The sequence below is a fragment of the Chiloscyllium punctatum genome, chromosome 7, assembly GCF_047496795.1.
Source record: "Chiloscyllium punctatum isolate Juve2018m chromosome 7, sChiPun1.3, whole genome shotgun sequence".
Classification (NCBI taxonomy): domain Eukaryota; kingdom Metazoa; phylum Chordata; class Chondrichthyes; order Orectolobiformes; family Hemiscylliidae; genus Chiloscyllium; species Chiloscyllium punctatum.
The window spans coordinates 90,927,031-90,951,831 of record NC_092745.1 but is presented as its reverse complement, the minus strand read 5'-3'; the positions used below and the strand labels follow the sequence as shown (position 1 = coordinate 90,951,831).

Here is a 24,801-nt window from a genome sequence, read left to right as displayed (position 1 = left end):
ATAATATTCCAACTATTTGGCTTAGAGTAGGTTTTACAGATGTGTATTGTCTTTTCCTTCCTGATACTTTTTGTTTAAATGTATTAATTTTGGAAGCAAAGACATTCAAAGAGGGGTGGAAATGGGACAATAATTTGGAAACATTTTACGTCAAGTATTGATTTTCTTTTGCAAAAGGAGTGTGACAATGGAAACTTAGAATGGCAGAAGTACTTAAAAATGGACAATGTCAACTCGCTTGGGTGGTGGTGGTATTGGGTGGGTGGGTTCAGAAACAGGAGAGTGGTCAACATTATAGTGAGATTGAAGTCAAAGGAGTTTGTGGTGGTTCTCATGAACAAGTATAAAAGACTATAAAAATCATAATGTAGGTATATAGTGTATTTTTTTTAAGATTGGATTTTTATGGTAGTTGTCAGGAGGTGGTGACTGTTTTTTAAAAAAAGGTTAGAAAGCGATTTTGGATAGTCAGTTTGAGCATTGTTTCCAAGAAAATGTGTCACTTCAGTTAAGTGACTTACATGCCACCCGGGTGGTAAATTTATTAACTTTTAAGACTACTGAAAAACAGATGTTCAGCTCAGAACAGTTTCATATTAGCAGAAGGATAGTTGATTTGTAAAGCCTTCAGGCTGGTAGGGAATCTTTAGTTTTTTTTTAGCATTCCAAGGATAATGGCTGGAAAAATCCCTGAGGTTCTCTTAAGATTTTAGAGTAAGTGACTATACCCATCTTGTGTCTCCAGGAGAGAGAATAACACAGAGTACCACACCTGATAAACTGGCAGAAAATTCTAAGGGAAATTCTTGTATGAAATTCAAGAGTTAAGACGGAAGTGATATTTCACTGTGATTGAGAACCTGCAAAGATATTGCTTTATTGAATACAATAAGCTGGTACTCTTTTGTTGAAAGAATGTTGGCAGCCAGATGTACATGGTTTCAGGGAGTTACTACCTCAGTACCCAAATTGTAAAAATTAAACTTATGACCTATAAAACCAGGTTTCACTCTGGGATCTGGATTTGTCCAATATTGCTATGAGCTGGAATCGTAACAAAATTTATAAAGTGACTATGCAAGCAGTTCTTCTGAGGTGGACAGCAATATTTTTTGCCGTGTTTGTACGAGTAAACTGACAGTATAAAGAAGCAATCCTTTTACAATCACAACAACTTCTTCAACTACCTTTTCTCCTTTCTCCAGTTCAGTCAGATATAAACGACTGTTCATAATCAGAACATTTTTGGCAATGGCTTCTTGCTCCACATCATTATAAAACAAAGGAAGACTTTCCCAAAGGCTTATAACAGTGGGTTACAAAGTAATATTTTACTCAAAAATACATGATCCAGAAAATAAAATATAAATTAAGGTCCAAAGCATTTGTAATTTTACTTTATTACAAAATCTTACACTCAGTTCAGATCTGAACCTGAACAATTCAACCTTCTGAACCCAGATAAAGATCTGTATGCAAATAAATCAAATTTACTTTTTAGTTTATTTACATCAACTCAGAATCACATTGCATGCAATAGTCTATGCTGTGCCAGAGACTCCTTTCAGGTTTATGAGCTACTTCCACAATGTGAATATAAAGCATAGCTGAGTTCTTACCCTATTTTCAACATGCGGATTTGCTACATGGAATCTAGGAACTGGGACATTTCTCCCAGACTATCTATTTCTATGCATGGCCTTACTATTATAATTAGTCTCCCACCTGATATTTGGGTAGACATTGCACTGTCCTTCAGTGCTATAAGGAGAAAAGCAAAATGCTGAGGAGAATAAGTTTCTTAAGAACATACAACATGTGCACAACTGTTTAAAAAGAAACCATAAAAATATGATTGTACTTGACAAAAACAATTAAAAGAGAGGGCAAATGTGAGTACTTGTTAGTTGTAAATTTGGAGCATGATTGCAGATATCCAAACTCCGGAAAGCAATCTACAAGCTATTTGCTGACAAAAATGTGTACTTTGAATACAGTTGTTACCTGACATTTTCCTTCCTCATTAAGAATGAAAAGTGAAATTTATCTTCTCATAACTGCAGCAAAGAGAAGGTAAATCATTACCTTCTGGATTCAAAGTCATCCTGATCTTCCAACTTCCTTACTTTTTTCTTGATAATAGGCAATTTCTTTGTATCTATAAATATGTTGTTCTCCTGCATTAAAACCATAAAGTCCCCATCAGTTTTGCCACTGAGACATATCAAATCTTGCACAATTATAAATACAGACACTCATGTCAAATTATTCCTATCTCAAAACCAAAAAAAGGTAAATAAAGAATTCCTTGGAACAAAATGTAGCATTCCTGTTTTTACCAAATTTCATGTAACCCATTTATGTACGTAGTTTTTCATTTTATGTATTTTCCTTCTCTCCTGTGGTGGAGCTAATTTCGCCAGCTACTTAGACATCCATAATGACCATCTAGCATCAATTCCATCTGAAATTACTATTGCCTGGCATGGTAATCATGGAGGAACATCACATTCCTAACCACTCACAAGATTGAATACCCATCTCAAAATTATATGTTATTAGAAGTGATGACTTTGAATGGTTTACTCAATTTCTGGGATCTGATTTGTCCAATATTGCTATTAGCTGGGATCATAACAAAATTTATAAAGCAACCATGCAAACAGCCACAGAATTGACTGATCACAGAAATTGATCACAAAATACTCAATAAATCATCCCATATCAGCAGATTTTGCCACAAGTCTTAGGAGCAGAAGCAGGATAATTTGGCTTATCAAATTTGCTCTGCCATTTAATAAGATCATGGCTGATCTGATAATCCTCTATTCCACTTTCCTGTCTTTTTCCAACACCCTTTAATTCCCTTACTGATTAAAAATCTTTCCATCTCAGCCTTGAATATTCTTAACAGATTGACTACCTTCAGAGAAGAAATTCATCCTTATTCCCTTCTTAAATGGGTGACCCCTTACTGAGATTATACCCACTGGTCCTAGACTGTCTCACAGAAGTAAATAACCTCACCGCATCTACCTTGGGAATCCTCCTAAAAACCTTACATATTTCAATGTGATCTCTTCTCATTATCCTAAACTCCCAATGAGTACAAGCCATACTTGATGGGCTAAATGGCCTATTTCTCATTTCTTTTGGTCTCAGTATCCCAACTTCATCAGCTGAATCTCTCACTTTTCTTAGCTTTGAGGGAGGGCATCAAAACACAAGTCATTAACAGATGTAAAATAAGGAATGAAAATAAGTTTTGGTTCCAGTCACATTAAAAATAATGAATATAGCAATCCTGTTACATGTTGCAACTAGGAGTGTAAAATAACAAACAGTTAAATGGTAAGTGTTGGTCTTCCAATTAATATATTGCCACTGATGCTTAAGACATTACAAAAACTGCAAAGACTTTCTTGTTTGGAAAGGCATTAAGGAAAGGTTGAGGATATTACATTGCTACTATATCTGTAAATTTACCCCATTGTTCTTTATCATCTTTAGTGAGTACAATTCAGACTACAGAAATTGAAAGAAATGTAATCGGTATTTTAGTTTAGTAAACTGTCTTGTTAACATTTAAGTGATTAACCCATTAAATAGTTTAAATGGGTATTATAAAATTATATTTATATCCCTAGTTGCAAGGATGTGAGCAATAATTATTTAGTTTGTTTAGTGTGGTTTGTTTTACTACAAAAGAAGTACATAAACAAAATAATGAGCATCTTTAAGTTTAGAACACAGCTTACCCCTGTACTCCATTTAACATACATCACTCCATTCCACTCTCCTTCAACTGAGGCAAAACATTTCTTGTCATTTGGAGAACTGAAACAGCAAAATAATGACTTTTTTGCAAGTTATTACTGATTTTGAAAAAACAACATTAAAATATGTGAAAATAACCTACAATATTTCAGCTGTTATTCTGTGTTTCTTGCCTCCATAGAAAGGCTTGGTATGAAATGTAATATTGGCATTGTATCCTGTTTTTGCACAGGTTATGCTGCATTCACCTCCTAATTCCACCCATGGAACGGTTAAAATAGACCTGTTAGATAAATTGAAAAAAAAGTCTGAATATCATAAAATTTACCTAATTTTCAATTACAACCTTAGCATTGGTGGAATGCCTTTGTACAAAGGAGCTGCATGAATGTTATAAAGTAAAATCAGATATTGAGCCATATTAGGGAATATTAGTGCAGACGATAAACAGCTTGATCAAATGATGGTTTTATAGAGCTCCGCAGAGGAGAAAAGTGAGGTCACAAGCAGAGGTGTAAGGAAGTTATTCCAGAGCTCAGGACCAGGCACCTGAAAGCAAGGCCACAAATGATAGGACAATTAAAGTCAGGGATATAAAAGAGACCAAAATCAAAACAGTACTATAGTTTGAAGAATGAATGCCATGACGACAGACTTGAAAACAGGGATGAGAATTTTAAAATTGAGTTAAGCATTGCTTAATCAGAGCCTTAGCAAGTTGGAGATCACAGGGATAATTGAGAGTAAGGACAAGCAAAGCAGAGTTTTAGATAATGTTAGATTCCAGAGATTAGAGGGTGGGAGACCAGGAGAGAGTAGGTTTGATTAATTAATCCTGGTTTAGAGGCAATAAAGCCTCAGATTAGCATTTTTATAGCTTGTGAGCTGAGGTGGGATGGAGTCAGTTGATGTTAGAGGTGGAAATAGATGTTCTTATTAATGGAGTGAATACATGGTCACTGCTGAGTCAACTATAACACAAAGTTTGCAAACATTTTGGTTTGGCCTCAGACTGTTGCCCAGAAGACAGGGGAGTCAGCAACTAGATTGTGGAGTTGTTGTTGGGACCAAAGACAGTAACTTCAGTCTTTCCAATATGTAATTTGGAGGTAACTTCTGATCATCCAGTACTGGTTGTTTGTTAAGCAGTCTAGTAATTTAGAAGCAATAGTGAAATGAGAGAAGTAGTAGTTGTGAGGTAAGTTGGACGTTGTCATTTTTACATGAGAACTGGCTGTTTGTTTGCAGAAGTCACCAAAGGGTAGCATGTAAATAAGAAAAGAGAGGCAAGCAAAGATAGATCCTTGGGCAACTCCAGATGTTCCCACTTCACGGAGGAAGAGAAGACACTACAGCAGATAATAAACAAATTGGTTTATTGTAACGCATACTGATGGACATGAACATTTAAAGTGGTAGCATATTCAGACAATACTTGCCTTCCGTAGCCATTTGGAAAAGTGAGAATATAATGCTCATCATAATCAAGTAGAGAGACACACCCTGTCAAACGAAAGAAATAAACTTTTAGTGTGGATAAGTGGAATTGGAAAGTGGTCCATGCCAAGGAAAACCCAAGATAAACTGAAAATTAATGAAGGTAAAGTTTTAAAACAAAAAATCAGAATTCTGATAATAAAAGTCAACAACACATCATTGCCTTCTTCAATCTGTGTAAGATGATAGACATGCAGCAAATCTATTGGGGATGAGATAGTTGCACTTTTGCTGATGGCTGAAGAGATCAATCTATGAAAGGCTCTGCTACAAATGACACATGAAATGTTAACCACGTGTCGTGCTCATATTTGCTGTTCCCACTGTAACTACTAATTGGCATGGCACGGCAGCCCAAAAATGATGTGTGATTCCCTTTGTCATCAGAAAGTGTCTTTGAGATGGGAAAAATGTGTTTCTATCATCCTATTCTTGAAGCAGGGCCTCAGGCATCATACCAGTCTTTGGTTCCAGCTATCACATCCGGCAGAAAACTCTTCGGATTGCATCTGTCATTTCCTCTTGTGCATGTGGCTGGCATTTTTACCACCCACCTCTAATTGTACTTGAGAAAGTAGTGGGGACCTGACTCCTTGAACCAGTGCAGTCCACATGGCTTAGGTAAATTAATCGCACTAACAGAGATGGAGTTCCAGAGGTTTGACTCCCAACAATGAAAGTATTTTGGAGGAGAACTTGCAGGTGGTACTGTTCTGCCTATGTGTCTGTCACCCTGATCCTCCTAAACAGGAGATGGTGCAGGTTTGGAAGGTCAAAAGTAGTAGACTCCTTTCTCTACGTGTGAACGGAGTCCTACATCATAAAGCCAAAGTAGCAGAAGTTGCTAACAACTTCCAGAAATGCACTTTTTTTTTTAAAAAACGTATGATCCAGGGTAGGAGATGTGAATGCTTGTCCCATTATTTTTGTCATTTATAGTAAAGGGGAACAAGCTCCTGGCATAGGAGAGATAATGTAATGGAGATACTGTCGAGGAATTCTCTGGTCAAGATGTGGCCTATTTTGTCTTCAGTTTCCTGCTCTCACTCTAGACTAGAAAATTTTATTGACTTTGGTTTCAATTTCCTTGCCTTCACGTGGTTCACCTCTAATTCGTCTTCAACTTCTTTTTGTCTGCTGCCTATCTTCTTTTCCACCTCCCTCCCTGACCTATCACCTTCATCCCCTCCCCCACTCACCCATTGTACTCTATGCTACTTTCTCCCCACCCCCACCCTCCTCTAGCTTATCTCTCCACGCTTCAGGCTCACTGCCTTTGTTCCTGATGAAGGGCTTTTGCCCGAAACGTCGATTTCGAAGCTACTTGGATGCTGCCTGAACTGCTGTGCTCTTCCAGCACCACTAATCCAGAATCTGGTTTCCAGCATCTGCAGTCATTGTTTTAACCTTGTTGCTTTTCACAGTTTGTCCAATCTTCTGACAAAGATTGTTGTTGCACAATCGTATGCTTTTTTTCCTTAAGTTTGATGCTATCTTTAACTTTTCTAGTTAACCACGAATGGTAGATCCTTCCATTGAAATTTTTCTTACTCTTCTGTGCCTTCTGAAATTTTCTTCTAAAGTCTGCCACTGCATCTCTACTGACCTACCCTTTAACCCAATTTGCCAATTCACTTTAGTCCGCTCAGTTTTCATGCCCTCATTATTGCCCATATTTAAATGTTAAAAAAACTAAACTGTTTCTCCTCAGGTTCTTCCAGATATGTAAATTATTTCCAGCATCTCCTGCTCTTAATTCAGAATCCCAGTAAATTTTTGTGAGTAGATATTTGCAGAAATGACGGATTTAAAACATTGGCATGTCTGGACAAGACTATTTCTTGATCAACTTCTCTGCTTCCAGGCATATCTGCATCAAGTATAGTACGGTGTGTTTGTGAAGCAAACATTCAAATTATGGAGAGAAGCCATCGGATCTCTGTTAGCATAAATTCCATCTGGAGGAGAATCCACAGTTACCAATTTACCATTACCATTGCAGTTTAAATGGTTGTTGCATACTTATTTTTAAAAGCACTGCAGTTTCCCCAGCAAAGTCGCTATCTTGCATCGAAAAAGACCACAAGTTCAATCATCTGGTCTAGAACACTGAACATAGGAAAATACAGCACAGAACAGGCCCTTCGGCCTATGATGCTGTGCCAATGATTATTTCTAGTCTAAAATAAAATAACCTAACCTACATATCCCTCAATTCACTGCTGTCCATGTGCATGTCCAGCAGTCGCTTAGATGTCCGTAATGACTCTACTTCCATCACCACTGTTAGCAACGCATTCCATGCATTCACAACTCTCTGCGTAAAGAATCTACCTCTGACATCTCCTTTATACCTTCCTCCTAATATCTTAAAACTATGACCCCGACCCCCTCCCACCCCCCCATGCCAGTCAATCCTGCCCTTGGGGAAAAGTCTCTGGCTAGTGACTCTATCCATGTCTCTCATTACCCTGTATACCTCGATCAGGTCACTTATCTTCCTCCTTCTCTCCAGCAAGCAAAGTCCGAGCTTAGTCAACTTCTCTTCATAAGACAATCCCTCCAGTTCAGGCAGCATCCTGGTAAACCTTCTTTGCACCCTCTCCAAAGCATCCGTATCTTTCCTATAATAGGGCGACCAGAACTGGACACACTATTCCAAGTGTGATCTCACCAGGGTCTTATAGAGCTGCAGCAAAACCTCGAGGCTCTTAAACTGGTCTGTACGGTATGAGCTCATCTCAAAAGCAACAGTTCGAGGTTGCAGTGTATTTAGTTCAGAGAAATTAAAGTCAGCCATCATTCCTGCACCTGATCCATAAATGGAAACACTTAGCTGGGAATCTGCCAGTGTTGATCACAGGAGATGAAACTACAACTGATACCCAGTGTGGCCAAAGACTCAGGCATAATGGTGAGTTAGGCATTTATTGGGGGTGGGGGGAAATGACTGCTGTCAATTGAATCGCGGAGCTAAACTCTTCAGTAGAAAGGGGGCAGGAAGAAGTAGACATAACAAAAGTAGACAGTGCATTGAGAATCGGAGATGGGAGGTCATGTTGAGGCTGTACAGGACATCAGTTACGCCATTTTCAGAATACTGCATTCAGTTCTAGACTCCCTTTTATAGAAAAGATGTTGTGAAACTTGAAAGGGTTCAGAAAGGATTTACAAGGATGTTGCCAGGGTTGGAGGGTTTGAGCTATAGGGAGAGGCTGAATAGGCTGGAGCTATTTTCCCCTTGAGTGCTGGAGGCTGAGGGATGACCTTACAGAAGTTTATAAAATCTTGAAGGGTGAATGGTCAAGGTCTTTTGCCCAGGGTAGGGGAATCCAAAACTGAAGGTTGAATATAGGTTTAAAGTGAGAGAGGGAAGATTTAAAGGGATCTGGAGGGCAGCTTCTTCCACTCAGAGGATAGTGCAAGTATGGAATGAACTTCCAGAGAAAGAAATGTAAGCTGGTACAATTACAACATTTAAAGGGCATCTGGATGAGTACATGAATAGGAAGAGCTTGGAGGGATATGGGCCAAATATGGGACTAGATTAATTTAGGATAACTGATCAGTATGGATGAGTTGGTCCAAAGGGTCTGTGCTGTACATCTCTATGACTGAAAGAAAATTTCAAAAATTTCCAGAAGTTTGATAAAATGAAAACAGCTATCTTTGTAGAAAGTCTGGGAAAGAAACTTACCCTGTCCTATATTATGTACTCCTATAGACATTCCAAGAAACTTTGATTTAGTCCAGATGTGAGCATTGAATTGTATCCTTTTTGAGAAACATTCTGCATAAAATGCTGAAACTGTGGAAAAAAAAGATTATTATGACAAAGACAATTTTCCCTTATTGGACCATTAACAGTTTGTAATAAATTGCACAACTGCCTGACAAAATATGGAAATATGTAAAACTTACAGCATTAAATAGGCTTTTTGGCACGTACAGCCCAAGTCGGTATTTCCTCCCCATGTGAGAAAATAATTCTACCATATTCCCACTTTTTTGTCATATTCCTTCATACACGGGCAGACAAAAGTGAAATTCTCCAAAACAAATTTACTATCCTTGAAAAGTTGAAATTGGAAGGGTACTGTCCTGTATAACGGATGGTTAAAAAGCAGGGCAGTAAATTGTTCTGGCATAACTTGTGAGCAATTTTCCATGTAAGCTGCAAAGCTATACAACACTCTGAAGGTTTCTGCACAGGCCAAGTACAAGTTGGCCTCTTTAAGCTGCTGAATGAACAAAAAAATTAAAAGGCCTGTGCACCTCATCAAATTATCTTTGGGCTACAGAAAAATGAGAAAGTGTAGGTTGTTCATGACAAGTAATCAAGATACAGACAGGTTACCCAAATAAGGAGAAAAAATGTCTTTTGAAACTGCTCATTAGAATTGAAAATTTGGTCAATTATTATATCATAAAATGTTCTGCAGAGTATAGGGTATAAAATGTATAAACCACCAGACAAGTTGACTGATCAGAAAACAAATAAACATCAATGCAGATTGCCTTCTGGATAGCTGGGCTGAAGGGAGTATCCAAATTAAGAGACTGTAACTGATGGAAATAAACACATTCGCAGTTTTTGTTAAATATTGGATCACAAGGACAATGACTTCTACTCCAATATAAAATATAGGATAAGATTTTTACTCAGTTTCTTTAGAGAATGCTGCAACATTCTGAAGTCTTGCGTGGTTTCTTAGATTACAGTGGTAACTAGTAAACAAAAAATGCACAAAATCAAGGGTTCACACCATTAACACCTCAACAAGGTTGCATTCCAATCTATATTTTTGACTCCCAATGGGTCCATTCCCTCTGGTCCACTCTTTCTCCATTCCCAATATCTCCTCACATTCCGTGGCATCTCCCCATGCAATCGTAGGTGTAATACCTGGCTGTTTACCTCCTCCCTCATTATCACCCAAGGTCCCGGACATACTTTCCAGGTGAAGCAGTGATTTACCTGCACTTCATTCAATCTAGTCTACTGTATCATTGCTCACAACATGGTCTCCTCTACATTGGGGAACGAAACACAGACTGGGTGATTTCTTTGCAAAATATCTATGTTCTGTCTGCAAAAATAACCTTGAACTTCCAGTTGCCTGCCATTTCAATACACCATCATGTTCCCACACCAACATTTCTGTTGCAGATGTGTTGCAGTATGCAAGCAAGCCTCAAGGTAAGCTCGAAGAAAGAAAAAATCATTTTCTGAATGGGGACCCTGCAACCACCATGACTCAACGCAGAGTTCAACAACTTTAGAGCCTGACTCTATTGGCATGGCTGTTCAGCAGTCAGCCCTGCTGCCTCATAGTGCCAGGGACCTGGGCTCGATTCCAGTGGTCTCAATAATTTGCTGCATTAAAAAAGAAATTCTCATTTTCCCAGCAGTTCTTTTGCAACTTATCTTTCTCCATGTTGTCTGGTTACTATCCCTTCTGCCAACAGAAACAGCTCCTTCCTATTTATTCTAATCAAAACTTCTCAATTGTAACGTCTTTTAAGATTCATAGCCTTCTATGCTCTAATGTGTACAATACCACATTCTCTTATATCTTCACACAACCTAAATCTCTTGTCCATTCCAGCAAACCTACTCTGCAAACTCTCAGGTCTTGCCAGTCATATTCTAGTTCTAAATGCCAGAAAAGTGAAGTCGCCTGCCTGGGAAATGGTAACAAAGGTCACATAATAAAAAGAATGTAACTTCTAGTTGGGTATATTTAATGAGATTATTGAAATAAACTTACTTGGTGGGTGATGTGACACCTGCTCTGCTACAAATGTCACACTATTCAGGCTAGCCTCTGGAACTGGACCTTCAGCAACAGATTCCTGTGACAAAGGGGGCAAATATGAGCATATAAAAATGTACTTAGAAATGCAAAACCTCTGCAAAATTATTTATATCCGTACACTGCAACATGAGGTTCAATGTGAACAGGTTTGCTAAAAACAAATTACAAAACATCTGTTGCATAAATCAGACCACTGGATTAGAAATATGCTGAAACCAAATTCATTAAGACTGATGAGTAATTTACCGAAATATATTACCTGTGCTTCTCCTTTACCATTTTAGAATTTGTCTTACTCTATACTATTCCTGTTACATTGCTGGTAATGAATGAAGTTATTTTTCAATAAATCTTGATAAATTTTGACTTGATTCAGCATGGCGAATTAAATTATGTCCTGCTTTAATCTGATTGACTGTCAAGCACTTTACGTGAGGAAGAAGTCATATAGTCAGGTCAAAAGCAAAGTCACTGGCTTGTGGTTTTATATTTGCTGTTTTATGGCTCAGCTGAATTTAAACTTACTAACATGTAAGAATGATTGAAGTGGGCACAACTTTTACTCAAAGACACAGCTATGTTTTAAAATAGATTTGTTTTGTAATAGGTGATGTGTAACAGGCCTAAATATATTAGTTTGCATAGTCATTGTGAACTTTAACTTGTTTTAGATATCAATAGTTATTGTGGAGTCACAAGATATTGCTGTAGTTACAGAATATCTATAAATGCTCCAGAACTCTCTTTGGGAAGCTCGTAATCACCAGAAGATGACACTACATGCTGATATATGCATGAATGGCCTAACTGGTAGTAGCTAGCGAGGGTTAATAAGGTCTGGGTTTTAGTACTTTGATGCATGAAAACTTAGACTGAAGAGACAAGAAGAACTTCAGAACAGAACAGAACAAGATCCTGAAGCCTCGTCAAATCAGTACCCCAAACTGGGGCCCTAATGTGGATTGGCTGCAAATCTCTTTTATTATGCATAATTTCTTTTGTATCATTAGGATAGACTTAATAAATTCTGTAAAACTTGTGAAAACATATTTATACCTGAATGAGTCGTAACTAATCATGACTAGTGACCTTTACATTAACCCTTTCAAACTTCAGTCTGTAATTCTAATTAACATAGATCTTGCAATTAAAGTACACTTCAAACTCTTAGTTTTGCCAAATCATTAAATAATGACCCCTAGTTCTACATTCACAATAGAAAATATCTTTTCCACATCCAGCCTGCCAAGACCTTAAGATGTTTCAATCAGATGTCTTTTTTATTTTTCTAGACTCTAAGATACAGTCTAGCTTGTACAACTTTTCCTGACAACCTGGCCTTTGCTGAACTCCTTTAAATGTAATTACGTCCTCTCTAAAATAAGGAAACCAATAATGTGCACAGTACTTCAGGTGTGGTCTCAAATACCCTATATAAATGAAGCATAATCTCCCTAGTTTTACAGCTAATTCTGCTCACTATAAATAATAACATTCTATTTGAACATAGAACATTACAGCGCATTACAGACCCTTCCACCCTTGATGTTGCGCCGACCTGTGGAACCAGTCTGAGGCCCAAGTAACCTACATTATCTCATTCTCATCCATATCTCTATCCAATGATCATTTAAATGAGAGTCTACTACTGTTGCAGGCAGTGCATTCACGCCCCCACTACAGTATGGGCAAAGAAATTACCTCTGACATCTGTCCTGTATCTATCGCCCCTCAATTTAAAGCTACGTCTGCTCATGCTAGCTATTGCCAACCAAGGAAAAAGGCTCTCACCATCCAACCTATCTAACCCTCTGATTATCTTATATGTCTCTATTAAGTCACCTCTCAATCTTCTTCTCTCTAACAAAAACAGCCTCGAGTCCCACAGCCTTTCCTCATAAGACCTTCCCTCCACACCAGGCAACATCCTAGTAAATCTCTGAACCCTTTCCAAACCTTCCACATCCTTCCCATAATGCGGTGACCAGAACTGTACGCAATACTCCAAATGTGGCTGTACCAGAGTTTTGTACAGCTGCAGCATGATCTCATGGTTCTCAAACTCAATCTCTCCTACCAATAAAAGCTAACTTACCTAGGATTCTTAACAATCCTAAGAAACCTGGGTGGCAACTTTCAAGGATCTATGTACCTGGACACCAAGATCTCTCTGCTCATCTAGACTACCAAGAATCTTACCATTAGCCCAGTACTCTGCATTCCTGTTACTCCTTCCAAAGTGAATCACCTCACACTTTTCCTCATTAAAATTCCATTTGCCACCTGTCAGCCCAGATCTGCAGTTTATCTATGTCTCTCTGTAACCTACAACACCTTCATCACTATCCACAACTCTACTGACCTTGGTGTCATCTACAAATTTAATAACCTATCCGTCTATCCTTTCATCGAGGTCATTTATAAAAATAGCAATTAGCTTTCCTAATTACTTCCTGAACAGTGATTCATGCACCAGGACATCCAGATCCTGCTGCATCTCAAAGCACTGTAATCTCTCACCATTTAGATGTTATACTTTATTTGTATTCTCCCTATAAAATCAACAACTTTACATTTTCCACTCTCTACTCAGTTTACCAGATCTGCGCCCACTCACTTATCTACATTCTTCTTAGCCTCATGTCTTTTGCTCAACTTACCTATCTATGTATCATGAGCAATTTTAGCAACCATATCCTATGTCTCCTCATCCAAGTAATTTATATAAATTTTTGAAAGTTGATAGCCCAGCACTGATCATTGTGGCATTCCACTTATAAAATCTTGCTAATCAGGAAATGATCCATTCTGCCTGCTCTACGTCCTGTTGCCAACCCAATCTTCGACACACAAGGGCAGGAGAGCCTTTTCCTGCTCCTGGTTATCTGGTCCTTTGAGACCGCTCCACCATTCAATAAGATCATTGCTGATCTTTTCATGGCCTCAGCTTCACTTACCTACCCTCTCACCATAATTCTTAATTCCTTTACTTTTCAAAATATTCTTAGTTTTAAAAACATTCAATGAGGAAGCCTCAACCACTTCACTGGGCAGGGACTTCCACGACCCTTTGGGTGAAGGCATTCCTCCTCAATTCAGTCCTAAGTCTGCTCCCCCCAATTTTGAGGCTATGCCCTCTTGGTCTAGTTTCACCTGCCAGTGGAAGCATCTTCCCTTCTTCTATCTTATCTATTCCCTTCATAATTTTATGTTTCCTCTCATTCTTCTAAATTCCAATGAATATAATCCCGGTCTACTCAGTATCTCCTCATAGGACAACCCCCTCAATTCCACAATCAACCTAGTGAACCTCCTCTGCACCCTCTCAAGTGCCAGTAAATCCTTTCTCAAGTAAGGAGACCAAAACTGCATGCAGTACTCCAGGTGTGATCTCACCAGTATCCTATACAGCTGCAACATAACCTCTCTGCCTTTAAACTCAATTCCTTCAGCAATGAAGGAGAAAATCCCATTTGCCTTCCTAATTACCTGTTGCACCTGCAGACCAACCTTCTGTGATTCATGCAAAAGGACACCCAGGTCCCTCTGCACAGCAGCATGCTGCAATTTTTTATCATTCAAATAATAGTCCTTTTTAATGTTAGCCCTACCAAAATGGATGACTTTACAGTAATCAACATTGTACTCCATCTGCTAGGTCTTTGCTCACTCACTTAAACTATCTATATCCCTCTGCAAAGTTTCAGAGTCCTCTGCACACTTTGCTCTACCACTTACCTTGGTGTCATCACCAACTTTAACACACTACATATGGTCCTCAACTCAAAATCATCGACATAAATTGTAAATAATTGTGATCCCAACACTGATCCCTGACGCACATCACCAGTCACGGATCACCAACCAGAAAAGCACTCACTTATTCCCATTCTTTGCTTCCTGTTGGTTAACAATCCTTCATCCATGCTAATACTTGGCCCATAATGCCATGCACCTTTATCTTATGCAGCAGCCTTTTCTGCAACACCTTGTCGAATGCCTTTTGGAAATCCAGGTACACATCTACTGAGTCCCCATTGTCCACCATGCTTGGAATGTCTTCATAGAATTCCAGTAAATTAGTTAAGTGTGACATGCCTTTCATGAATACATGAACTCATGAAATGGGACAATTTCTATCTAGATGTCTTGCTTTTTTTTTCCTTGATGATAGATTCAAGCATTTTCTCCACTACAGAAGTTACACTACACATGCTAATGTATTACCTTTCACAACATGATCTTTCATTTTTCACAATAACCTTTCATGTGGAACCTTATCAAATGGCTTCTGGTAGTCCAAGTACAGCACATTCATTGGTTTCCCCTTTATCAACATCATATTACGTCCTCACATAACTCAAAAACTTGGTTAAACCTGATTTCTCTTTCATAAAATCATATGGACTCTGTCTAATTCTCATGAGCTTTTCTAAATTCCCTGATATGATAATAATCTTTAATAATAGTTTCTAAAAATCTATGACAGATGTTAAACCACTTGGTCTGCAGTTGTCTACTTTCTGTCTCCCAGCTATTTGGCATTCTCTAATGTAATGGAACCTTCTCCGAGTCCAAGGAGTTTTGGAAAATACGATCCAGGGACTGTTCACCTTCATTTCCAATGATTTGCTTCCCTGATGACTTTCTCAAATTTCTGAGATGTTGCTTACATCCTCTATAGTGAAGATCTGGCAATTCATCTGCCTCCTATTATTAATACTCCAGATAGCTGGATCCCTGCAGTTCAGCATCTTTGTTCATCATTTAATGGCAACGAGTGTTGTGCAAGATGATTGAGAACAAAGAGGCATTATTCTACATTAAAAAGGTGCTACATGAAAATTAGAGATATTCTTGGAAAACTAAAATGTTCTAAATTATATGTATCTCAGGACATGCAATCAAATCAGTTGGGTATTAGCATCTTTTACAATTGAAGGCATGACATTTGAAAAGCTTTTGGGGCGGTAAAAGTTAAGATTGTAAACTGCTTCATTCTTCATTTCACAATAGCTCCTGATTTTCTTTTAATGTCTCATTGAATATCATTCATTGGTGAGATTCAAAACATTTGAAACAATTGCTTACAATGGAAATGTTGCAGGCAGATTTCAGTTTGACATTTTAATCAAACGTTTGGGCATAGGATCTTTTCATGTGTTGGTAGATGTATTTCTCATTTACCTATTTTAAGCCTGACTGAATTTTGAGATGGTTTGGTTTGGTAGAGAGCAGCTACATACAAACCAACACTGAATTAAATCAACTAGATGGAAGTCCAACACAGAATCAACGGGCGGCATTAGTTCAGGCATAAACACAAGCATAAAATTCTCAGAATATGCTGATAACAATCAAGCAAAAGAAAACTGACAGGAAATGAGAAATTGGAAGAAAGAATTAATTAGATTAAATTACATTACAGTGTGGAAACAGGCCCTTCAGCCCAACAAGTCCACACCGACCCGCCGAAGCGCAACCCACCCATACCCCTACATTTAACCCTTACCTAACACTACCTTACCTAATTTAGCATGGCCAATTCACCTGACCTGCACATCTTTGGACTGTGGGAGGAAACTGTAGCACCTGGAAGAAACCCACGCAGACATGGGGAGAATGTGCAAACCTCACACAGTCAGTTGCCTGAGGCGGGAATTGAACCCGGGTCTCTGGTGCTGTGAGGCAGCAGTGCTAACCACTCTGCCACCGTGCCGCCCACAAATGTAATGACGTTGTGTAAAGGTTTGTTAGGAGGAAAGAGTACTTTTCAAGGAGATGTGAACTGGAACGAATTTGTTAGAATTCTTTGTCAACAATTTTTATGCTTGCAAGAGTGATCTTTCCTCTCAGTTAATAAGACATAAGCATTATCTTTTTCTGTATTAAGTGTACTTTAACTGACATTCATGGCACAATTCTGACTGCGGGAAGAAATTCAGAAATTAAACTAATTTTACAGCCAAAATGTATGTTATGAGCATGTGATTTATACATATATTAATATAATTTATTTTGGGACTGAATTTTGAACAATTGATATACACATTTTGAACGTCTGAAGTGATTTAATTAATTCAATATAGGTATTTCCCTAGCCACGGTGATTAATTATTAAAAACACAATCTTAAAGACATAGCTCAGGAAGGCTTATGGGAATTTGTTTACATAGGGAGGCTTTTACAAGTGAACAAAGTAAACAGCTGTACCTTAGGTTTTCAGTTTAAGAGGTCAGAAATTGATTCTACATCTTTTGATCTGGGGGAGCACCTATTGTTTAGAAAAGAGATGGTTTCAGTGTGTGTGTGGGGTTTGAAGAGTCATGGGTGAAGCTAGATGTATGAAACAGTTGCTTTTGAGAAAGGGATGCAGTTTAGGACAGTTCAAGAAGAAGTTAACTCATTGTAAGGAAGTTAATATAAAAATTCCAGGCCAGAAGTGTATGGTTAAAACTGAGGGGGTTATGCAAAACTGAGAAAGACTAAGCTCGGACAATGTAATGTTTATTGCCTAAGCCAAAGCTGTACCACTGTTTGCCTGTTTTTCAGTAGAAGACCATCTTATTAAAACCAACATATTAAATTTCTTTCAGAGATCAGTCTTTTCCGATAACATCAGTTGGGACCACAACAAATGATAATTAGAAAAAGCAACTTACTGTATTATCTTCTACTTCATTCTCAGGGAGATTCCAATGACATTTGAATACCTCTCCTAAAATGGGATTGTATGGTTTCTTAGCGACAGATCCCTTGCGACCAGCATGAAAGGCTGACAGGTACCATTTGACAACCTGTACCATTCGGTCTCTTGGGTCACTTTGGTCTACAATACTTTAGAAACAAAATGTGAAAGTTTTGTTTCATTGGTGAGTAAAGTAATCACTTACAACAGATGTGGCAAGAACAACCTTCTGAAAGGCTCTGTGATCAGGTAATTGATCCGATAAGTTATTCTCAGAGTGATGAATTGGGACAAAAGACCTGCCTTAGCAGTCTGCCAATTTTCCAGCATAACAAGATGCACAAGCAATAACTTAGGCTCTCTGATTATTTTTCTTCTCTCCTAGAATAAGTACTTGATCTTCAGTCAACATAGACCTCCAACGTATGTAATTCAATTCCACTGCTTTGGAGGAGGCAGGGTCACAAGGCGATGTCAGGGACTTAGGCATCTAAACTTACAAATTTACATCATTCTCCAGGCTCAGATACAATATTGGAGGTCACATATAAAAGTTCATCATTGAGTCAATACAATATGTGAAGAATCTTTATAGCTCAAGATTTTAACCTAATTACTAAAGAAATTCTTAATAATTAAAATATCTTCATAAAGCTATACATAAATTATGATAACTTAAATTAAATAAAGATTTTAAGTAAAAAATGTTTACAAACCAGTCCCAAATGACATAGAAATGAATTATCATAATTACAGGATTTTCAAATCAATGCAACAGTCAAATTAACCTGATGTGATGAATTCCTTTATTATCTGTATGTATATTTGTGCTGTGAGATGAAGCACTTCATAAATATTGCAATATTCAAGGCACAGAGAGTTTCAATGGATTGCTACATTTGAGTCCCCCTGCTGATTAGTTTTGACTGTGCTATAATATTAGTTACACTTAATCCTGTCTTTGAACAAGGGTTGAGCCTGTCACAACGTTTTCAATGTCTTACTAAAGCTGTTCAGGAGTAACAGATTACCAATTCCGAGACATAAGTAGTTGGAGAAGAAAATGCAAAAAATCCATGTGGAAAAGAACGAGTTGGACTGCTGAAAAGGCAACTGACGTACAACAAGTCTGTGTAATTGGGGACCCAGTACCTGGTCAGGAACAGTTGGATTACTCTGCACTGTCAGAATTTAGGGAGAGGTTACAGGTAGCTACGTATGGAGTCAGTGTAATGTTAAAAGATTAAATGGGAATATCTTTCTGGACATTAATGTTAAAGAGTTAGACTGTAAAACTGAACATTCTGGAGGCGGGTGGGGATGACATTCTGTTTCACAAAAAGCATGCAGAATGCGATAACTATCCTTTGTAATTTACACTTAATTCACAGTCATTTATTATTATCCCCCTGCTATTGTCAAGTTAAACTATAATTCATTGCTTCCAACTAGGAACACTTTCTAGCCAGAGGTATGTCGCACCTGCATTGCCTTGGAGAATCACTGAGTCAGGAAATCGTCTGCATAATGATTCCCCAGGATTAGGGCATTAGCATTTGCATCATCTCCAAGGATGATCTCATCCTGCGATTGTACCTAGGGTAACATGTGACTTGGGGTATCTTGAGTGGCATGTGACTATGTGGGAGTGGTCACAGTGTCTGTAAGCATTGCCAACTGACTTGCATAAAGGGGATGCATTTTCTTTGTTTAGGGTCTCTCTTCATGCCTCAAAGTGTATCAGGAGGAGTGACCTAGCTTGTACGAACTTTATTAAACTTTAACAGCTTTATTAAACTTTGCAGTTTGGTGTGTGCGATTTGCATCTTGTGTGCAAAACCTTGGGGAAAAAAAACCTGACATCAGGATTTCAAAAGGATCTTGAAAGCTGTGGAACCTCAGAAGAAATCATGTGCTATTAAGGCAGATTGGAGTTTAGGAAATGAACCCAGAAGCAATACTGGGTTGCTAAAGCTTGCTGTTTGTGAAATATTGGAGTTGTGACCATCAGTGCTGGAGTACAATTTCCAAGAATCTAAAAGACCATGCTCCTCTGAAAGAAAGATGAACATCCAGAATATGAGCAGTCATTGAGGTAGTCAACGAAGGAGCAGCTGTTGAGACATTTTCAAGGTCAGATTAACAAAAACTGAATAACTCAAGTACCTTGAGAAATCTTAATGAGAATAATAAAAATAAATTCACATAATACAAAACAAAATAATTCAATAAACATCTGGAATTAAGAGTCTAATGTTGAGCATGAATCCATTGTTGATTGATGGAAAAACTCATCTGGTTCTCTAATGGCCTTTAGGAAAGAAAATTGCCATCCTTTTCTGGTCTGGCCTACATGTAACTCCAGATACACAGTAAGTTGGTTGACTCTTCACTGCCCTCTGGGCAATTAGGGATGGACAAAAAAAAATGCTGGCCTATCCAGTGATAGCCTGTGTATGAATGAAGAAAAACAAAAACATCTGGAGATCCAAAGTATCACTAACGGACACTAAATTTGTGGACTAGGAGTGGGGGTATTCCTGAGAAATCCATGGTATCTGTTTTGATTGCATTTTCTAATACTAAACCAGATTCAAACTCAAACCAATATAATTGCCCGTATTCATCATTCTGGTTAAATTTAAATTTATTATGCCAATGGAGGAGCGAGACAAGAAAGGAATCAGTGTACCTTTCCAGCAACAGTTATGACATTAGTAAGAATACTTACCTCACAAACAAATCAGGGTGTGCAAAAAAATCAGCATACATTTCCAACAATGATCGCCTTTCCAAAATGAATGTGGGAAGAACCACCTGCAAGTTAAATGAAAAGTTTCAATGGTGTCTTGAAAATTAAAACAAAGAGATGGTTCTGTGCAAGAGAGTTAGATTATAAATTAATGATAGAATAAATAAAGAAGTATACTTTTGAAAGAAAAGAAATGGAAAAATCTCAGATTACACCTCCTCTAACTTGTATGTATGTTTCTATCATTGGAATTTTCATTTTATTAATTTCAGTAAACAAGAACAACAGAAATAAGGGTGGTTTTCAAGAAACTGACAAAATAAACCAAAAGTAATAATTTGTATTTGGTGTTATGAAGTTGAAGCCACTGTACTGTACCTTTAAGAATTCTGAACTCAGAGCTTACAAGCACCTGTGTGATATAACTAGATGGCAGTCCCAGAGATACGGGAAAATTGAAAATATGTAATATTTGGCTGTGAAATGGATACCTGAGTTGATTGCTGTTCTGATAATTCAAGTTTAACCAGTTTAAATTATGCCCCAGGATACTAAATCCCAATTGAGTTTGAAATTGTTGTTTTGCAAACATTGAACCAATGAGACACTCCAATGCTGGGGATATAAAAATGCAGGCATTTTGAAAATTGGACAGAGCAACTGCCATGAACACGACCCAAAAATTAGGGAACACTCTCTATCAAAGGCACCTTTCCATAGGAAACATATTTGCAGTAAAAAGAAAGACGACGACCCAGGGAAATCTGCAACCGGAAGACAGACATCGAAGACAACAGCCGCAGTGTAGCTTTGAAATTAAGTTGATGTGATTTTAATGTGTCTTATATGGAACAGCATATTGTTATAGAGTTGGAGACAGATAATGAGCAGATAAGAGAAAGGGGGCTTAGAGTCGTGAATAGTTGTTGTTTAATGTTTACTTTTAGAGTTAAAGAATAAATTTATATTATTTTCTTTAAATATTGAAATTTGGGAGTTCTCTGTCACTCATAGTTTAGTAGATTTGATGCGAGGTGAGCTTCTCTGGGTGTTTGGTTTAATTAACAGAAGGGTTCACCACCATGTCGTAACACTTTGCTGATCAACAATTAAGTACTGATGTATAATGATTATTTTCCCAATGGCTCTATACCAGATAGTAAGAATGCAGATAGTAAGATTTACCATTGTTTATTCACCTTCAGAATAGCATTTCTGAAAACAACATTAGTGTTTCCACTGCAAGTAGCACCTTTGTAAACATTTCATGGTTCTTAAGTGAATACATGTGAAAATAAACCTAATTATAATTCAGATGCTTCAAAGTCCTTACCTTGGTCAGGTCCATGCCCAGTCGGACCTGAGACAGAAGATGCATAATGACACTCTTATGCTCTTCCACAGATTCCCCCTCACCTTCATCATCCCTTTCATCATGTGTGTCAAACAGCTCTGATAAATAAAACAAGGAATTAGAAATAATATGTAAAAGGAGACTAGAGAACTTTAAATTACCAATTTTACATTTTAAAATTTGATTTTACTAATTAACCTGGTGAAGTCCATAGTTTCATGGATAATTCACAGGAGACCTGCTTATAAATCATTAATACTGTTGTCAAATTAATTTCTTATTAGTCTAGTAGTACTCCTGGTGTCCATGAGGAACCAATTCTATTATTATACACAGTATGAACACTGTTGCAGGAGCAATATCATGTGTAAAATAACTTCTTTGTCAAAGTTTATGCAATTAATTGGAAAATCTCACTGTTGGATATATCAAAACAGAAATCTGAAGAAGATCTGGCCTGATTTGGGAATCCATTTGCTAATCTATTTAAATGAAAGTTAATTAAAGGTTAACTGGAATTAATGATAATGTTAATATGTGACAAAAAAAATCTGCACTTTGAAAACCAAAAGAACTGATTATGCTGTAAATCAGAAACAAAAATAGAAGTTGCTGGAAAAGCTCAGCATCTGTGAAGAGAAATCAGAGTTAACGTTTCAGGTCCAATGACCCTTCCTCGGAACTTCCTCAGTTCTGACAAGGGTTACCTGAACTGAAACGTTAACTCTGATTTCTCCTTACAGATGCTGCCAGACCTGCTCAGTATTTCCAACAAATTCTGTTTTTTGCTTCTGCACTTTGAAACACTGGACATTTTGTTTGAATATGTTGTGTCATAAGATCCACATTGCCTCTCCACAAACTACATTTCCTTCTGTCATGATTTTTAAATGCACTTTAGTCATCTCTATAAATTTCTGCTTCAACATTTTCCAATAAATTTTTCTGCATCAACTGTCAGAAGATAGTTGCAGGCTATTGCTCTCAAGGGACATTGTTTCTACTTTAGTGATGTTAGCATCACAGACAACAGCTGCTGTCATCCCACATATTAAAATTTTCATTTACTGACCAATGTTGGACGTCACCGTAGATAAATAAATACACACAGCACATGAAACCCATGAAAAAAATTGTTATATACGTATTGATGTACATACACATTGCAAAGCAAACAGCAGACAAAAATACAGTAAAAGAGCAAGTTCTGAAAGTAATTAATGTAGTAATAAGTAATTAATTCATGCTGGGAGCAATGTCCTTAAGAAGGTCCTAATTGTTATGTTTATTTAAAGGTAACATTTTAGTCATGCTACTTCTTCTACAGAGGGATTCAGAAAAAGAAGCGATTGCATTAATTTGCATAAGATTTATAATTCTTGAACTTCCTAATGAACAGATGTGACACTCATCTATTCAATATTATAGACAGGAAGCTACTGCAAACTAGCTTTAGGCATGAAAATATGGAAAATTATATTTCCTTCAAAATATTATAAGCTGCACCTCTAGTAATAAAATTAGTTTAGCAAAATGACAACAAGTAACATTGGAAGTTCCTTTCAAAGAGTAATTCTCAATTTAAGAAAAGGATGCAGTTCAGCAAAACAGTACCTGTATCATTTGTTCCATTAGACATGGATGAATTCAAAGATTCAGTGGTGTCTGGTCTCTTCAGACTGCCACCTGTGTTGCTGTGAGAGATCACTACCGGAGATATTGAGCTACAAAAATATTAAAAATGGCATTAAATAAAAATTTATTTGATGAGTATTTAAGAAATAATTTCTTATTGCAAATGGCTCTTTAAACAGCAGTTATTTCTAATATTTATGATTAAATAGTTTCCCTCATTCAACAAATTTAAAATTGGCATATACTAATAAGTTTCACAGTTAATTCCCTTGTCTACACTTCTTTTAAAATGTAACCTGTTTTTCTAATCCACCTGTTCAGAGACACACTTCTGAAGCAGGTGGGACATGAACCCAGGTCTCCCTTGTCTGGGATTAGGACACTACCACTGCACCACAGGAGGTCCCGTTGTCTACACTATTAACAATAAAAAGGTACAAAGAGCACCTGTAGCATAAGATAACTAATACTCGATACAATATCAAATGCATGGGAGGACTGTATCTTATCTTATCTTTAATGTTGTCCTAATGTTGTCCTAATATCATGAAAATCATCTCCAAAAAAAGCCACAGCATATCTACAGCAGTCATGAATGGATAAATGTGCAATTATGTTGCATAATTTCTCATTTTTCATAGAATCAATACGGCACAGAAGGGACTATTTGGCCCATAGAGTCAATACTGTCAAAGCTATACTAAATCTATTCTAATCACACTTCACAATACCAGGACCATAGTCTTGATTGTTATGACACTTCAAGCGCTCAACCAAGTACTTTTTAAAAGTTGTGAGATCACCTGCCTCAATTACCCTCCCAGATGGTGCATTCCACACCCTCGTCACACTCTGGATGAAAAGATTGTTTCCTCACATCTCCTTTAATTTTTAGTTATGGCCCATTTGTTATTGACCCTTCAACTGAGGGAAACAGCTGCTATTTAATCACCCTATCCCTACTAATCATACACACCTCCATCAGTTTCCCTATGACTCCTGTGAGACCCACTGGTCTGTCATTCCTGGTATATTGATACCACCCTTCTTGAAAATCTGAATCACATTAATGGTCCTCCAGTCCATTCAAAACCTTTAACGGCCACAAAGCAATTTTTTTAAATGGGCAGTTGGAAGGGAAAATATAAAACAACTTCCCTGTATTTTGATAAAGAACAACAAATCTAGATAAAGCTTAAATCAATTAATGCAAATTGACACATCTAAAATCTAATTTTTAACATAACTTTTAGGTGGAGATTCAAAAATGAGCTGAACA

At 37.5% G+C, this 24,801-nt stretch overlaps 1 protein-coding gene across 4 annotated transcripts in view; it reads right to left on the bottom strand.

Annotated features, from left to right (window-relative positions):
• The window catches only part of osbpl9 (oxysterol binding protein-like 9), a 229,836-nt gene that overhangs the window by 4,413 nt on the left and 200,622 nt on the right, over positions 1–24,801 (bottom strand). For all 4 annotated transcript variants that reach the window (XM_072574282.1, XM_072574283.1, XM_072574284.1 and 1 more), the window contains 10 exons: positions 23,502–23,611; positions 21,867–21,985; positions 20,513–20,598; positions 17,756–17,930; positions 11,046–11,130; positions 8,972–9,082; positions 5,217–5,280; positions 3,920–4,060; positions 3,759–3,837; positions 2,086–2,177 (listed from right to left, as the gene is read on the bottom strand). In XM_072574282.1, the coding sequence (XP_072430383.1) occupies positions 2,086–2,177; positions 3,759–3,837; positions 3,920–4,060; positions 5,217–5,280; positions 8,972–9,082; positions 11,046–11,130; positions 17,756–17,930; positions 20,513–20,598; positions 21,867–21,985; positions 23,502–23,611 (1,062 nt within the window). The remainder of the gene's footprint in view (positions 1–2,085; positions 2,178–3,758; positions 3,838–3,919; positions 4,061–5,216; positions 5,281–8,971; positions 9,083–11,045; positions 11,131–17,755; positions 17,931–20,512; positions 20,599–21,866; positions 21,986–23,501; positions 23,612–24,801) is intronic.